The sequence below is a fragment of the Pleurodeles waltl genome, chromosome 5 (assembly GCF_031143425.1).
Source record: "Pleurodeles waltl isolate 20211129_DDA chromosome 5, aPleWal1.hap1.20221129, whole genome shotgun sequence".
Classification (NCBI taxonomy): Eukaryota; Metazoa; Chordata; class Amphibia; order Caudata; family Salamandridae; genus Pleurodeles; species Pleurodeles waltl.
In genome coordinates, this window is record NC_090444.1 from 1,370,804,243 (window position 1) to 1,370,822,636 (window position 18,394).

Sequence of the window (18,394 nt, forward strand, 5' to 3'; positions counted from 1 at the left end):
CTGCTGGTGTGGGTAGCCAACCTGATCAGAAAAGGATCCCCAATCCTTACCTTACAAATGCTTGAGAGCACCTGGTTAATACACAGTCTGAAATAAATGCGGTTTTCAAGGACTATTATATTCACTTATATACTGCAAGGGATGTTCCTAATACTCAGACTATAAATCAATATGTGTTGGCCGTCATGAAGCATAGATTATCTTGAGAGAAGGCAACCTTTCTGAGAGGAGACCTTCTACTCTAGGAAGTTCAAGGCACTATAATGTGGTTTAGAAGTTACAAAATCCAAGTAAACAGATTTCTTTCAAATCTTTCTGAACTGATCCACCTTGAACAACTGGACTTCATTCCTACATGTAGCACTGTTCCCAATATCAGAAGGCTGGAGCAGATATTAAATACCCCATTGCATGACCATTACAAAGCCTTAGCTCTCTCCACTGCTACAAAAAAGTTCTGCTTAGATGTGACAGAGACCTTTGTGTTGACATACCATGTGCATGTTGAGTGCACGTAAGCTGTGGAATGCACGTAAGCTGTGGATAATAGCAATACACTGTGTTGAGCTGAGAGTCTGATTGCTGGTAACAGTGAGATACAGCGTGGATAGTCCCGAGTTAGGCACAGCACAAGATGGAAGATGGAATACAGCTTCCCCATACAGCAAAGCTGTTTTCTACTGAATTCCTGGAGCTGAATGGAGAAGGCCCAGATACTAAAGTGAGAGAGGAAGAAGACGGGCCTACTCTTATAAATTCTATAGGTGCTTTCCAGCAGAGGGCTGATGATAAGTACTTACTGGGCACTCCCATTTGGTTGATGGTATGGAAGAGGTAGTGAGTCAGCAGATTTTCTTGTCAGGGGTGATGACTTTTCTAGGCAGGGACTGTCCTTTTTGTCTTTCCCCGATTGCAACTTCAGGAACGATGGTGGCAGCCACGCCACACTCCATTGTGCCCACGTTTTGGGATACTCCTGCTTGGAACCAGCAATCATCACTGCCTGTTTTGACAGTCATCACCTGGCAAAAAGGCTGTGGGTCTGCCTACCTAACTACCTCCTCAGAAAATGAAGCAGAATGCTTGGCCCTGCAGAAGGTGAGGCTGTCCCTGGGGGAGAAGCCTAGCCAAGTTCCTGGTGTACAGAGCACCCAGAAAAAGCGGCTTGCACTCACAAGTAGACCGGTGCAAGCCAGAGAGGGGTCACTCTGCCTCGCTGCAGTTATACTGACATAACATACTGTGTATCTATAAAGCCACAACGTTCACCCAGAAGCATATCTTCTCCTGGACATAACAGACGTCTATTGTTACCCAATTCAATGGTACACATTTATTGACCTCGGAAGGATGACAGGCTGCATGGACCTGCCACAATTTGAACCCGTAACCATGAGGTCAAACACAGATTCCACCAGTGGATGCATTAGTCCAAAGAGTCACCAGACCTGACTGAACTGCAATCTCTCTGACAGGTAAACATGAAGCTGTATTGAGAGGCTTACAGACTTGACCTGCACTAGAACTGCTTATTGAAATGAGTAACTGATACTAAGATTAAATATTTTTACAAGATAAAAACTGAACTACAGGTCTTTGCATAGAGCAATCGCTGACATAAGCCAAGAAGTGAACTCACGCATGTGTTGATTCTCGCCTATCAGCATTCCTTTACTGCTCAATCACTTTCATAGTTTCACTGTGCTGTGCTATGGTTGGACAGGAAATGTATCTCTTGCGCTAGGACACTGTGGTGGATGTGGGAACTGTAGGAGTTTGTTCTCAAAGACAGTGGTTCCCAACGTTTTGACTCCTCAGGACCCCCACTGAATCACTACTGGAAGCCGGGGACCCCCCAGCAATTTGTACAAATTAAATTTCAAACATTAAAACAGTAATTCGCCAAAAAAATAGAAAAAAAAACACATCAACCAACCACTCAAATTATTAAGGATTTTATTATTTTGTATTGAAAAAACTTGCAAAAATCGAAAAATTGGAATGGGAAGGTTGCTGCTGCATCTTGACGACTAACTTTTCAATGTTTGGTTTTATTTCGGAAAGTTGAATCCTCAAGTCAGATTCTACATTTCCCAAGCGATTTCTGTATTTATTTTTAGGCACATAAGATCTGAGAAAGCTTTTTCATATAAATATGTGGTGGGCAAAGGAAGTAAATTCTTAAGTGCCTCATCTCTCCATATCCCCTCTGTCACAGGTATTTAATGTGCTTTATAGCACCTATAAGACCAGTACAGGGTGTCAGAGCACTTTGCATCATACACATACAGAGACAATGAATAATATGTGAGTAAATCAGTGTATAGAAAATGTTACATAAGGCAAAGGGGAGAACAAGGTGTAGGATTCACATGGCATCCATACTGGCAGGCATTTTTTAAGAGTGCTTGGTCTGGAGAAGCACAAACTCAGGATTCAGAACATAACAGTGGTTAGTGTTGACTTTAATAATAAGAATGTATTTCTATGCAAACTACCTTTTTAGCAGCATCAGGATAATGAAAGACTAGGAAAAAACATAACTTTCTAACTTGTACATGCAGTTTGCAAGCAGCTCTTTGATGGCAATTCATAGCTCACTTGCTAGATGACGACAGTAACTTATGAAGTGCACAGTAACAAAAGATTATCTGTGACGGAAGTAGTGACCCACTGTGCTATGCACATAAAATACTGTTGTTTGACATGCATGCTACACATTTGTTGCAGCAGGCACATTAGCCATTTGTGCTACCTTAAATGATTCAAAACTGCCACTAGACAAAACTCCCATCTCTCTTTAGCAGGTACATTAATCACCAGAGTTATATTGACACTTTTATTTTTGCCCAAAGACTGCTGGACATACAAGACACTTTGCAGTGCTTTTAAAACTGCTGCACAAAATATTTAACAAATATAAAAACACTCACTTGTTTCTGGCGAGAGGCCCCAGCTGGGGAAGTGCCTTACTGCCAGCCCAGGCACTGAGATGCCTGAGGAATCCCTGGCAATGTGTCATGGACCCCTGGGGGTCTGAGGACCACAGATTGGGAACCGCTGCTCTAAGAAAAGCACTAGCCAGGAAAATATGATACTATGTTGGTTCAATTTTAAGTTTCTGTCTCTGCCTCCTGCACTACCTACCTGAGAAACTTTTGACTACTCGCCCCCTTACTACCCTCAGAGTTAAATGCTAAAAGAGTATATTTATGCCAGTTTGCAGAGCCACAGTAGGATGGAGCACAAGACACTAGTGGCAAATAATTCTGACTACCAAGGTTGTGGCCCAGTAGCCATAAGCTACTCTCTGTAGCTTGCCATGTAACAACATATGTCTACAGTAAAGTGCTGAAACATTTGGGTAATGTTTGCGCTATATAAAAATGCACAATTTTAAAAAATAGAGTCCCGAATGGTGCTGAACAATGGCCTGAAGGGATAACTTAATTTTGAGTGATTCAGCTTGTAATTGTGAATTTCTAATAAAACTTGAATTTAAAATGCTTTTGTTTGAACAGTTTTACCAACTCATTTTAATTATAAAATTAAATATGCCTCTTGTGACCTTTCAAATCATACCTTCAGCTCACTGTATTTCAAAAAAGCTCAGGAAGAACCACCCCCTTAATATCTGCAAAGAGATCTTTCATTAAAACATTCAAAGTTTCAGCGCTATGTGGAATGCAGTGGCACATGTAAAAAGGGGTGAAGAGGATAGTTATAGGAGTGTGGATTGTTGGTTTAATCCCGTTCGGGCAAAATGGATGATCTCAAGTGGGAGAAAAGGAAGCATGCAGGTAAAGCATTTAAAGGCACATAGATATATAATAACGTGTTTCGTACAAGTGCCTCTACCATAAAACATGAAAGCTATATACTAACCATGCAAAACAAAGACCAGGTGTCCTCTTCGCACAGGTGAAAATGTAAAAGAAAAACTGTATACACCTGCGCTTTGCTGCGCTTATTAACTTAACTGTTCCACTAAAGCATTATTCTTCTTTGTTGCACAGAAGAACAAAAGAACTTACAATGATGCTTGCTGCCTCCACATGACTGCACCAGCAGAGCGTGCCAAGTGCGAAAACGATCAGCGTGCCAAGTTCGAAAACGAGCGCGATGAAGTAACAGCTGGTTGGGCGAGGCCAGGACAAGTCACACAAAATCCGACCAATGTGGCAGAGGGAAGGAAGAGCGGGTCATTGGCGCATCCGGAACACTGGAGCGACGATTTACGCTTGACTAACATGCCACGGTCGCACATGTTGGAGAGGGGTCAAACCCCATCGTTTTCATAGAGAAAACAAAATATGGCACTTTCTCTTTCTCGTACGAGGTAATAGTGCTAACCCACACCTAAAATGGCTGCAAATAAAATGCACATTCGCGTTCCAGCATTTCAGTATTGGTCCTCTTCCGGGTTCTCTGTATCTCAATAGAAAATAACATACTGCAGAAACGTCAGATCTTGCAGCACCGTACGCTATGGATGAGTACCACCCGTGCATCAAGGCCCTGCTGCCGCACGTGCGCGCGCTGGCCTACACCTGGTTCAACCTGTACGCCCGTAAAATGCGCTACCTGAAACAGCACGAGCGGCGCATGTCGCGCGAGGAGGAGCGCGCGGCCAAGGAAGAGCTTCTTAGCCAGAGCGCCGAGCACAAGCGGGCATGGGCCGCCCGGCTGCTGGCCAAGCTCAGCCGCGACCTGTGCCCGCAGAGCCGCCAGGACCTGGTGCTGACCATAACTGGCCGTAAGCCGCCCTGCTGCCTCCTCTCTAACCCCGACCAGCGCGGAAAGATGCGCCGCATAGACTGCCAGCGTCAGGGCGACAAGATCTGGCGCCTGGACCTGGTCATGGTCATTCTGTTCAAGGGCATTCCCCTAGAGAGCACGGATGGCGAGCGGCTGGTACGCGGACCCCAGTGCCATAGCCCAGCGCTCTGTGTTCAGCCCCGGCACATCGCTGTGTCCGTTCGTGAGCTTGACCTCTACCTGGCTTATCTGCTGCGAGCCCAGGTTGGACCCGGCGAAGCCTTCTTTAGTAACGCCCTGTTCAGCGCCAGCGAGCTGATGAGAGTGTCCGGGGGCAAGAGGAGGAGACGTGGCGAGACCGAAATCGGGGAGGTTGAGCCCGAACAGCAGAGCCATGAGAGGAGAGGAGGAATGCATGCACCTGGACACCTTGCCGTGCACGGGCAAGAGGGACAGCGTTTGTCACAGCATGCCCACGGGGCGGGAGAGCCACAGAGCCACAGCACCCGCGACGACGCATGGCAGCAACAGGACACAAGCGGCAATTCCTACAAATCTGGAACGAGCAGGGAATCTCGTCACCACACCCCACAGCAAGCTGCCCACACAGAACCGAGCCTAGTAGAAAATCATGAAAAGGGATCGCATTATGCTGAGCAGCACCGCGAGCCCACCGACTGTGCCCCTAAAGAAGAACCGAGAAAAGTTGCTCAGCAGTACTCTGAGCAGCGTCCTACTAGCGCAGATAATAAGCAGGAAGCGGTGCTGAACGATGGATCGGCCCATCGCCCTGGGCGGCATCCGGATGCCACTGACTGTCCTCAAGCTCAATCCCGGCCACAAACAGTTGGAACACAGCATTATACTCCACGGGATTCGACGCACACCAGCTATCCTCAAGAAAATATACACAGAAAGAGAACTCAGCATTTTTCACAAGAGAATCTTGCTCACTGTTCAGAGAAGCAAGGGATGCCTTCGAACAAGGTATCTTACTGCTATGCTATAGAGAACCCTCCCATTGAACATGCAAGCGAGCAACAACTATCCGAAAACACGTCTCTGCACCACGTCCCACACGACCTTCCTCCCGACAAACATCTTCGAGGAGGAGCGCAACCTCTCAGAGACCCTGATCAGAATTACACTCTACAGAACTCTGCAGACACTCAGAAGCTTAAGGAACAGACCGTACCATTGACAAATGGAGCTGCACGTTACATCTGTCAGGATCCTCATACTGTTGACTATCCCGAGGAAGAGATGGAATCATCAAGAATTGGACCTCTGCATTATGCACAGCAGGAACCTGCACCAGTTGACCTTCCTGAAGAAGTGCGCCAGTTGACTAAGGAGGCACATCCAGTTAACCAGGAAAAGCAGGCGTCTGTTAAAAAACCCAAGGATGAGGCACCACCATTAGAAAACTGTTGTATGCACTATACACGAAAAGAGCCTCCTGACAATGACTATGCACTGAAAGAGGCAGTCTCTCTGCCAAAGCCATCTTTACACTATAACACCCAAAGCAATACTTCAATTTCCTATCCTGTGGAAACTGAGTTGTCATCAGAAAAGGGTAGTAGGCTACACAACCTTGTATCTATTCCAAGCCTTAAGGAAGAGCGATTTCCATTTGACAAGGGACCTCAGAATGTTATCCCTGAAGATTCTGTTCCCACTGGAAATCCTAAAGACATGCTGCCTTTCACAAAGGAACCATATAGTTACACACTAGAACAGCTTGATCACATCAGCCATCTTAAGGAAGAACATTTTCGATTAAGGAGGAAAGCGCTGCATTACACCCTTGAGGACCAGGCTTCGGTTGACAATCTTAAAGAGGGTGATGGATCATGGGATTATATGTCTGAGAACCCTCCTCCCAATGAACACACTGACGAGGAAGTACCTCAGTTTGGGCAGTATTATACAGATTTTATCTTAAAGGACACCCTTCAGATTGAAGGTCATGAGGAAGAGGGGTTTCACCCCATCGATATGCACTTTGGAGAGAATGGTCCAGTGGAAACCATAACCAATTGGGGTGAATGTGATTCTACACTGCTGCATGGTAATGGAAGCCATTTCGAACTGCTTGAGAAGCTCAATAGTAGAGTGGAGGAGCAAAATACACTTCAACGGGAAGCTAACCGCATACACAAACAATCCCTGAAGCTACAAAGAAGAAAAGTCCAGGCTGTGGAGGCTCAGAATGCCATGATCCGCAACTTGGCAGTGGCAAATCGTGCCATTCTAAGACAGTTGATGCTTAGTCAGGGGGGGCTTTCAAAAAACCTACAAAAACTCGGGGATTTATTGCAAAGACAAGAAAATGTGTGTAACTTGATGGCAGTCAAGGTGATGTCTGCTGAGGTTGGGCACACTTCATTACCTTCTGTAGCACCCTCATCACCAACATTTGGCAGTAGTGCAGACCCAGCATGTGAACAGCCACTTCAGCATAGCAGTAATCAAGAGTGAGCTTTATTAGGTTACACTGTTTGTATATCCGTCGCAAGCCACATCAGTTGGGCTGTTGGCACTGACTGAAAGCCTAGTTGTAGCTTGCCTCAAGTAAAAGGTGCATTCGAGAAAACGGTAGTATAAACTCAGTGTTAAGGCCCATGCCTTTATCCCTATTTCGTGGGTTCGTATTCCAAATTAATTTGCACTATCTGGTTCTGACAACGTTTCTCCCAATATGGTCGCTATGTCTTTGCTCCACTGTTAATGTTGAACTTTTTTCATTTGTCCCTGAGTCCATGTTTCAGTATGCGGTGGTGTGGTGTGGAATTGCGAGAGGGATCTATTGGGAGTCTGTGTTGTCGTTTGTTATGAATTCAGTGTTATGAAGTGGTGGGGTATGTGGTGAGTCTGTGGCTTCTTGTAAGTATCTGTCTTCCCATAATTGTCTTACTGTGCATGTCTCTCAAATGTGTATGGTCTTGTCTGAGACCCTGCGGTGCCTTGTTTTCCTGTATGTTGAGGGTGAATTCCCAGAATAATCCTGGGCCTCCTTTGTCATAATTACCCCAGGATTAGTGTTAAATTGGTGTATTTCCGCATCTCTGATTAACCCTTTTGTGTCTCGCCATGACTCTTAGTGTCTGTGTGCCGCAGTACTAAGGTACGATCCTTGCATGTTTTGGCTGTGGTTACTGCAGGAGTCAGCAAAGTAGTTATTATTTCTGAAGTGCAACCCTGCCAATGTATTGGCAGAAGTCTCTTGGTAGACAGTGTTCTAGGTAAAACTTGTGGCAGAGAATTAGAGAAACTAGATGGACAGGACCTACATTTTTGGTGGGTGGGTGGGCGGGGGGGGGGGTTGGTTATGGGGGATAGAGTTAAGGGGTGTTTGAAGCCCCCGACAATCAGTTCCTCTAGCAACTATGGTACCAACACCTATTGCTGCTGTACCCTTTTCTCTCTTTCTCCTGGTTGTGGGCGGCTTTAGGCTGGAAGTGGGGTCTGCATGGTCTCTGATGTGAGGACAAGATAGTGAAGAAATAATAACAAATATCCTCACAGGTTGAAAATGGTTTATTAAGGACTGTTGTCTCCAGCTTTCATGTCCAGTTGTGAAGATGCCCAGGAGTTATGCAGTTACAGTCCTGTGACTGTTGGGCTGTCAGATGGGTCCTAGATGTGACGTGGAAGTGTGTGTTGTAATGAGCGAACCCTGCTAACTTACAGTTACCTGCACATCATCATTTCCCACGCCAAAGCTTTTTATACACTGCTGCCATTATCACTTGATTTTTTTAGTATTTTATTCATTCTAAAAGGCTGTAATGTATTTCTTGTGTTAAACCGAGACATTTCTTGAGAATCTTGTATATTTTATGATAATTTTTTATATGCAAAAAACACATACCCACACTTACTGTGTTTTAGCATTATGTATGTATTCCATTACCTTAAATTGTGTCTTTAAGTATGTGTTGACTCGAGTTCATCAGTTTCACCTCACAGATACCTCTGTTGCACCAAACCTCATACTAAAGGAAGATATACATTTTACTTTGCTTCCAGTGCACTTCTGAAGTAACCTGGAGGTTGCGCTGTGGGTTGCGCTATGATTGCTTCAAGTCCGTTTTACAACCGTGGAACTTTTCAGGGAAAGTCTGCCACACATTTAATAGCAGATATACAAAATCTTTCAGAGCTACCAGGATGAGCAGAAGAAACGTATCTCAGAAGGATGTACCAGGATGAAGACACAGGAAGTGTCTGGGTACGTACATATTGTACTAGATTCATAAGATTCAGGTGGAATGTGCTCAAAGGTCCACCAGTATCTCCAGCTACTGACAAACAACAGATGCTCCCTCAATAGGTAAATATTCCGGCACCATCGCTCATTAAACTTAAGGTTTACATTAAATTAATGCGCCCCTTTCCCCTATCATCTAAAATGAGAAGAGGAGTCGTGCATCAACATACCTTCATTATTTCCTCTATTCTTGACAATAATTGCCTTGACCAGAAGATTGCCCCAGTGGCAGGTGGCATGTTCCGTGGAACTACAGGATCATCCTGTAAAAAGATAAATCTTTTTTTTAAAATTTAAGTTGTTGCTGTAACAAATTCCAACAGAATGGAAACAAATTAAAAGTGTTCATATAGTTTTGCATATTATTACAGCGATATCTTGTGATTAACAGGAGCTTATCTACCATTCACTGCAGAAGGTAATAGTAATCTCCCTTTTCCAATCTTCAGGGATCATTTCAGCCTATACTTAGGTGGGATGTGCTAACCCTGCCCGGGCATGGCGCCATAAAAACAAATTTACCTGGTTGAGAGAACAGGTCCTAGACAAGCGGTCACAATAAATAAAACAATAGTGAAGCATCTCAAATCTCATTGACGTGGACATCAAGGGAAGAGGCAGCAGCAACATCCAATGCTTTGACTGCGCAAGTGTGTTTGTGCTGCACATTGCAGCTATTAGACCAGCTCCTCGGATTGCTCTGGATGTGCTAAACCAGTGCACTTAAGGGTTTGAGTATACGTTGCCCACTGCCTGCCTCACAGTTATTGATAAGGTTTATTTAGTATGTGCGCACAGTTACGAAAGCAAATAGTCAGGGTAGCAGCTTTCACAATACATTATCATTGTGAATCCTGACCCTGAAAGGGACAGAGGTAACTATGCCAAAATAATTGTGAATCCGGTCCCCTAGTGGGAAAAAGGTCACAATACCAAAAATATTGGTGTACAGTGAGCCAGGTGGGTAACAGACAAGGGGGGTATTGACGGATCTGTGTTAGCTGCACAGTACTCAGTCAAAGTTATCTGCCGTAGGACATTTCTATTGAGAGATACCTTTGGAAGTTGCAAGAGGCTGGCATGCCGTTTACCACTCCTATCACTTTGGCACTTAGGTGGGTTTGTAATATAGGGACTGAAAATAGTGAAATGCAATGCACAGTTATTATGTTACATTTTGGCATACTGAATATGTAAAGTCTGTCACTTGTGCATCCCAGGCTACACATAGGGTTGGGCTCACCCAAGCATTCTGTAAGTAAATGGATGGAGTATTTTGAAGATACACTTCAGCAAATATCTGCCAGTTTCATACACATGTGCCAACAGACTAAAATTTGAAATAATTTTGATACTTCTGTCACTGTGCCAAGGAGTAGAATGAGCACCAGGGAATAGTTCTATGCTGTTCTGTTACAGATGACGCCTATCTCAGATTATCTGTAGTGCAGCTACTTTCCATGTCAGCAACGATAATGGAGTCTCACAATTTATAATGTGAATCCAAAGCTATTGATTTTGCCAATGCTTGTTTGCAAACGGGTTGTCCAAAAAGTAAAGAAACAACCAAAATCGTGGAGGAGAAGCAACACATGTCTTAACATATTTCAACAGTTGAACTTTGAATTCAGTATTTTCACTCGGTAAATGCTTGGTTTACTTTTCACATTTCACACAGGAAACTGGACATATTTCTACAGTGGCCCGGGGAGATAGAGATATGGAGTTTGTGGTCTCTGAACTCACAATTTAAAAATACATCGTTTGGTGATGTGATTTTTTAAATTGTAAGTTTGAAAATGCCACTTTTAGAAAGTGGGCATTTTCTGGCTTAACCATTCTGTGCCTCTGCCTGTCTCCAACCCCCTAGAGTGTGTCTGGGGTGAGGACAGGGAGAGGCAGGGTCTTGTGCACTAAAAAAACTTTAATTTGACATTTGCCTACTTCAAAGTGTAGGAAGCTGGCCTGGTGTCTGGTGGGTAACTAAAGTACTTAACCTTCTACCAGGTGTAGGTATCCCCTACTAGTGTAGTGTAGGTAGTGTCTAGAAGCCAGACTCTCTAGAGGTAGCTGTAGATGAGCAGCCAAGGCTTATCTATGGGACATGCAAAGCTCATGCAATACAACTGTAGTCACACAGCACTTACACACATGAAAGATAAACACTCAGTGTTACAAAAATTAAGGTACTTTATTTTAGTGACACAATTACCAAAAATACTAGATAGGCAATTACCCCAAAGGGAGGTAAGTAAACACACTAGATATGTACACTAGTAATCAGAAATAGGCATACATAGCAATAGAAAACAGTGCAATAGCAATAGGCAATAGTGACCCTAGGGGAAGCCCAAACCATTTACCAAAAAAAATGGGATGCGAATGTAGGACCCCCACCCAGGTAAGTGGAATCTGTAGAGGGGAGCTGGAGGAACTAGGAAACCCCAAAGGTAAGTACCACAGTGCCACCTCCCCTCCCCCCCCCAGCAACTAGGAAGAAAGGAGTAAGTTACTGGATTTTCCCCATATGGTCGTGGTAGACGAAAGGTGTAGCTACCCGGGACCTGATGATCCAGGATGACCCAGCCCACAGGGTAGAGTCCCAGGGGACCCTCAGCGATGCAGAGAGTCCACAGAAGAATAGGCAGTCCCCACAGGAGACCCGAAGAGGATCCAGGAGGTGCAGAGGAGCCCATGCAGCACAACTGGAGACGGGTCCCATGCCGCAGGAGAAGCATGCAGAGGGCTGTGCGTTGCAGGGAAGAGTGCTGGGGGTTGAGGCTACATGGAGCCCGAAGATCCCTTGGAGGAGATGGCAATAAGCCTCAGTAGATGCAAGAGACGTGGTGCACAGGAGTACTACCCTGCGTGGAAAGGCAAGGGCTTTCCTTCACCAAAGTTGGACAGCTGGCAGAAGGGACTAAGGGGACCACTCCAGACCATCACCCGTGATGCAGGATCCACACAGCTCAGGATGAGAGGAGATCCACACAGCTGGTCATCATCATTGCAGTTGTTGCCTGCAAATGTTGGGGAGTGTCTCCTTCACGCCAAGGGAGATTCCTTCTTCCTTCTAGTGCAGACTGACGACTTGCCACCGTCAGGATGCACCGCCGGGGAAATATTGCAGAAGCTGGAAGGAGCCATGGAAACAGTGTTTCAAGCAGAGTCATTGTCGTGGATGCCGATTGTCGGTTCCTGGAGGGTCCAGTTGGAGTTTCAGTGGCCAGAAGTTGAAGTAAACGATGCAGAGGAATCCTGCTGGAGTCTTGTTCGTTGATTCTGAGGACACACCTAGGAGGGAGACTCTAAATAGCCCTGGAAGGGGTATTGGCTACCTAGCTAGGTGACAACCCATCGGGAGGGAGCTCTGACGTCACCTGCCTGACCTGGCCACTCAGATGCTCTCAGAGGCCTCTGCCCACCTTGGATTCAAGATGGCAGAGTCAAGGCACCCTCTGGAGGAGCTCTGGACACCACCCCCGGGGTGGTGATGGACAGGGGAGTGGTCACTCCCCTTTCCATTGTCAAGTTTTGCACCAGAGCAGGGATTGGAGGTCCCTGAACCTGTGCAGTCTGGTTTTTGCAAGGAGGGCACCAAATGTGCCCTTCAAAGCATACCAGTGGCTTGGGGAGGCTGTCCCTCCCAAGTCATTTAACACCTATTTTCAAAGGGAGAGGGTGTTACCCCCCCTACCAAAGGAAATGCTTTGTTCTGCCTTCCTGGGCTTGAGCTGATCAAGCAGCAGAAGGGCAGAAAGCTGTCTGAGGAGTGGCAGCAGCTTGGGCTGCCGGAAAACCCCAGAAAACTGTTAGGAACAATGCTGGGGTCCTCTAAGGAGCCCTCATAGTGCATGGAATCATACTTCCAATACTGGCAACAGTATTGGGGTATGATTCAGACATATTTGATACCAAACATGCCTAGGTTTGGAGCATGATATTGTCAAACCAGGGCACACCATAAGAGTCCATTCCTTCTTGTCGTAGACATCAAAAACCACAGTTCGAGGTGAGTGTAAAGTAGCAATTCTTTATTATTTCTTCCAATAGTTCATGAGGAAAGCAACCATCATAAATTGAAGAATGCAACAGCCAACACGTGTTTCGTCAACAAGACTTTTTCAAGGCCGAGTTTAGATGTATATAGATAATAACCAAGTTCTAGCAAGTTTTATATATGTTTCTAGAACGAGGAAAAATCTTAGAAATATGAGGAATATGTCCATAGACATGCGTCCTGTGACGCTAGATAGCCCCTGCGGCCATGATAAGCCTTAGGGCATGAGAAATGGTGCATTCACCTTATGGTGTGCCCTGGTTTGACAATATCATGCTTCTAAGTGTCTTTGGAGCTTCAAACTGACACAACCGCATTCCTGGTGGCTGGATGCTGACTAGTGCTGGCACCCACTATAGTACCTTCATATTTTGTTATACATTTTCAGCTGTTTCTGTATTTACCAATACAATAGGAAGTGAGAACCTACTGCACAGCCACCTCGTTCTTTGTAATATGCCTAGGTTTGGAGTTACCATTATGTAGCTGGACATAGGTAGAGACTTATGTCCAGTACACGTGTAAAATGGCTTCCCCGCACTCACGAAGTCCATGAAAATGGAGCTGGAGTTCGTGAGGGCACCTCTGCTCATGCAGAAGTGCCTTCACTACAGATACCTGCACCCTTCCCTCTGGGCTAGGAGGGCCTACCATAGGGGTGACTTAAGGGTGACCTGGTGCAGTGACCTGTAGTGATACAGATACACTTTGCATGGGCTCCCCATGGGTGGCGTAATACATGCCGGAGCCCGTGGGGCACCACTGGTGCTCCAATGCCCTGGGTACCATATACTAGGGACTTACAAGGGGGCACCAATATGTCAAGTGTGGGGTGTTTGTGGTCCAAGCTACCACATGTATAAGGAGAGAGCATAGTCACTGGGGTTTGGTTAGCAGGATCCCAGTGAACACAGTCAAAACATAATGACAACAGGCAAAAAGTGGGAGTAACCATTTCGGAAAGAGGGTACTTTCCTACACAAAGGCAGAAATGAGTATATATATTGTACTGCTGACCCCACAACTTCAGAACACTTCTGGACTGAGGACATTCTGCCAGATAGAAGAGCTGGACGCTGTAGGAGGATATGCCACTCTGCCTGTTGCTTTGCTATGCTGGCCTGCTCCTTCTGTCCTGGGAGTAAAAGGACTGGACTTGGGTTTCTACACCCTGCTTTCCAAATTTCTCCAAGTGCTTGAACTGAGCTTGTCTCCTGTTGTGAATTCTTAGGGACAGCAAAGACTTCATCTGCCAGGGCTTGGATTCTCCTGAGAGTCCTGACTTGCTAAATGTTGCCAAATCCAGTCCATGGGCCCTTAGAAGTGGAAGCTGGTAATCTGAGTGAAAATAAATGGACAGAGGCTGTTGTGGCAGAAAAATAATCAGAGCGCCTGCACAGCGGCTGCAAAATTGACACAGCACCTGTCTCGCAGATGCTAAATCGATGCATCGCCTGTTTCAGTGCGGATCCATCGTTGCTGTGCGTCTTGATTTTCCACGTATCATCCATGGGAGTCATTTTCTTCATCAACCTTGCTCTGCAACCAGGAAACGACGCATCGCTAGTCCGGCGAGGAAAGGAATCAACGCATCGCTAGCGGGAAGGAATCAACACATCACCAGCTAGGCATGAAGACAATCCATGCATCGCCTGTCCAGGGTGAAAATAATTGACACATTGTTTGCTTTTCCGACACGTCACCTCCTTTGCAGCCCAGATCATCTTTGTTTTGATGTATCCAAGGTTGTTTTTGTTATAAGGATACAACCACTGATTTCTCAGGATTAAGATTTTAAAAACTTTAAAAAGTGATATCTCTACATGTGTATGTTGGATGTTCGTTGTTTTGATCTTGATTTACTCAGATAAATATTGACTATTTTCCTAAACTGGCGTTGTGTACTTCTGTTGTGTTTTCACTGTGATACTGTGTGTTTGTGTATATACAAATACTTTACACATTCCCTCTGAGATAATCTTAACTGCGTGTGCCAAGCTACCAAGCGGGGAAGCAGGGATTATCTTCGGTGTGGTACTCCCTTACCCTGACTAGAGTGAGGGTCCCTACTTTGTCAGGGTGCAAAGTGCCTGCCAACTAGATACCTCATTTCTAATAGCCTCATTGAGCATGTGGGAGAGCAGTAGACGTGTCAAACTTGTGGTTTCTCCACCCTATTTAGAGATGGGGAGCGCTAGGTATCCAACAACTATCTGTAACTTTTGACCAATCAGTCCAACTGCCACAGGGCCACCAGATGGAAGTGTCAGTTGCTTCACCCTGATTAGGGGGGGGACAATAGTCAATTAATTTCTCATCTCAGGACTAGCAGGTAATACATGGCATGGCAGTAGTGGGCAGGGGAAAAATATTGGCTTGATACTTAGGACATAAACTCCCTATGCATTAAGACTTGATTTTTTTGTTTTTGTTTTATTGAAAGAGGGTGTTTGAGTAAAACTATAAAGATTGCCAATCAGGACCAATAAATGTCAGCTGCGTGGCAGAACATTCTGCCTTCAGTGCATACACCACAACGCTGGATGCACTGTAAGCATACAAGTCCGTAAGCAGCCTGCCAAAGTGCAATTAGCCCTATAAGGGCCAGATGTATGAAGAATCCACTTTGTGATTCTCTAATAGCGATTTTTAAGAAATCGCTATTTCTGATTCGCAAAATGGCATGTATCATATTTGCGATTCGGTAATAGCGATTTCTTAAAAATTGCAAATGCTATTACCGAATCACAAATAGCGATTCTGAGCCTATTCGCACCTATGGGACTGTAGGCCCATATTTGCGATTTTTTTGCATTTCCCAAATTGCAAATTCCTAACTGGAATTCGCAATTTAGGAAATGCAAAACCCCTGGGTGCTGGGGGCCTAAGGCCCCCTCCACTGCACCCCAAAAAATATTTCAGGACATGTAAGGCCCACACATGCCAAAGGGGCATGTGTGCGTTACATGTCAATTTTAAAAATCCATTTTTAAAATTTGCACATGGTTACCACCAAGTAATTGCGATTCCTTAATGCCCAATTCGTATTATGGAAAAGCTTGATTCCTTATTTGCGATTTCTTATTTAGAGAATTGCAATTTGCGATTCTCTAAATGGGCTCGCAATTTTAAGGAATCGCTATTTTAGCTATTCCTTAAAATTGCATAGCAAATGCCTTTCATACATAATGAAAGGCATTTTTGCATTCGCAAACGGCCATTTGCACCGTTTGCGAATGCAAAAACGCTTGATGCATCTGGCCCCAAGTCTCTTGTTTACTTTTATTTTCTACATTCCACACATGATGGCAAAGTAGGGAGTGAAGATGGTGCCTTAGCTGGTGAATTTGCTATATTTAAGTTTTACCACATACCTATTATCAACACTCATCAGCCTTATCCTCACTCTAAGTTAGTTTTTCAACATCTATTTATGCTAGATGTGTCATACATAATAGTAATACTGAATCAGTAATGTGTGATAATATAATAATGCAGCACAGATGGCATCAATAGTTACTGATGCAGCTTTTTGCTTTACCTTAAAAGATTCATATGCGGCTTGAATTTCTTTAAGTTCCTCACAGAACCAGTCAAACACCATCACATAGCATTCACCGATCATTGGTTGAATTCCTTGGCGATGACTAACGGCAGAAAACCTGGATAGGGAACAAAGCGTAAGAACTGTGCAGTTGTATGCTTGAACATGGCCTAAGAGGCTGAATAAGATCAACCACAAGAGGGGTGTAATCTGTGGCCCTCAAATTTGAAAGTACATTTCTACCAGGCACACAAAACAAACAAGGCTGAAGATTGCATGGATATGGAGATTACGTAACAAAGTATCTCCACAAGAATAAATTAATCAGTGTCTTTTAAGAGGTCAATACTGGTAACTGAAATTGGACACCACCTAAAAAGAGAGAAAGGAAAAGGCAACTTACCTTGTAAGCATCTGTTTGTAGCATGTAGTGCTGTATATGCACATGCTTAGCGTACTCCTTCCATTTAGTGTGGGACGTTTTCAAGCTGTTTGTCTTTGAGTTATGAGATATGATGTGATTTCTCCTCTTGCTGTACACTGTGCATTAGCACTAACTCCCTGTTAGATTGTTTTTCACATGGCGGGTGAGAGTATGTATGGAGTGTGAACAAACAGTAAGGTGCACAAAGTGCGGTGTACAAAGTGCGGTGTACAGTGGAAAACAATGAAAGTAAGAGATCAGCAATAAAAATATATGCTTCTGGGGAAGAGGGTGGGTGCATGTGAATCTACAGCACTACAAGCTATGAACAGATGCTAACAGAGTAAGTTGCATTTTCCGTTCGTAGCACGTGTGGCTGTAGATACGCATGCTTAGCATACACTGTATAGCAATACACTCCAGAAAGTGGTGGTTGGATGCCTGAAATAATGCCCTTAACACCATCCTGTCCACTAAAGCCTGTTGATGGGCTAAGATGTCCACACAATAATGCTTAGAAAAGGTGAGTTCTGTTGAACAGGTGGCTCCTTTATCACCAGTGGAATGTTTCCTATGAAGGCCATAGTTGCTCCTTTTTTACAGGTGGAGTGTGTCCTGGGTGAGGCAGGCAGAACCCTTTTAGTTTTGTGTTAACATGTCTGATTGCATTTGACTATCTGTCTGGCTATGCCTGCTTTGGAGATGAGATGGCCTCTGTGAGGCTTTGCAAACAAGATCTGATCTGATTAATGGAAAGGCTTTGTCCTGTGCATGTAGTACGAGAGCCTTCTTAACATCCAAAGTGTGCAGTGCTCTTTCCACAATGGAATGCAGTTGTGGAAAGAAGAGAGGGATCTGTATGGTTTGGGTAAGTTGGAAAGGTGATACCACCATAGGGCGGAACCTAGAATTATCTCCAAGAACAATCCTATCTGTGGACCTGGATGAATTGCTCCTGTAGTGTGAGTGCTTACAGTTTGTTAATACACCTATGGGAAGTAATGCCCTGGGGAAGTCCACCTTCCATGTGAGGAACTGAAGGAGGCACTAATGCTTAGACTGAAAGGGTGGCCCCAGGACTCTGAGGAGAAATAAATTAGGATTCCACACAGGTGTAGGATGTATCATAGGATGTATGCCCCTTTTGAGGCCCTTCATAAATGCCTTGATCACAAGAATACTAAAACAAGACCTGTGTCCCCTGTTCTGCATGAGGGCAGTGAATGTAGCTATGTGCTGGTGAACAGAGGTGTAATCAAGGCCTGCCTTTGTAAGTGTAAGAGGTAGGTAATACAATTCTGGGCAGTTGGCCAGAGGGGATCCAGGTTTTTA

At 44.8% G+C, this 18,394-nt stretch overlaps 2 protein-coding genes across 2 annotated transcripts in view; one reads left to right on the forward strand and one right to left on the reverse strand.

The window, feature by feature from the left end:
• The window catches only part of LOC138296482 (uncharacterized), a 1,064,486-nt gene that overhangs the window by 781,999 nt on the left and 264,093 nt on the right, over nt 1-18,394 (reverse strand). The window contains exons 15-16 of the mRNA XM_069235627.1: nt 16,636-16,756; nt 9,205-9,297 (exon numbers count right to left, since the gene is read on the reverse strand). Coding sequence (XP_069091728.1) covers nt 9,205-9,297; nt 16,636-16,756 — 214 coding nt within the window. The remainder of the gene's footprint in view (nt 1-9,204; nt 9,298-16,635; nt 16,757-18,394) is intronic.
• On the forward strand, nt 4,443-8,695 carry LOC138296481 (uncharacterized). The gene has a single exon (XM_069235626.1). It carries the CDS (start codon nt 4,489-4,491, stop codon nt 7,240-7,242), a length of 2,754 nt encoding a protein of 917 aa, XP_069091727.1. The 5' UTR covers nt 4,443-4,488; the 3' UTR covers nt 7,243-8,695.

What these genes read in the sequence shown, in the direction of transcription:
- LOC138296481 (XM_069235626.1), top strand. Translation starts at nt 4,489, where the DNA reads ATGGATGAGTACCACCCGTGCATCAAGGCCCTGCTGCCGCACGTGCGC.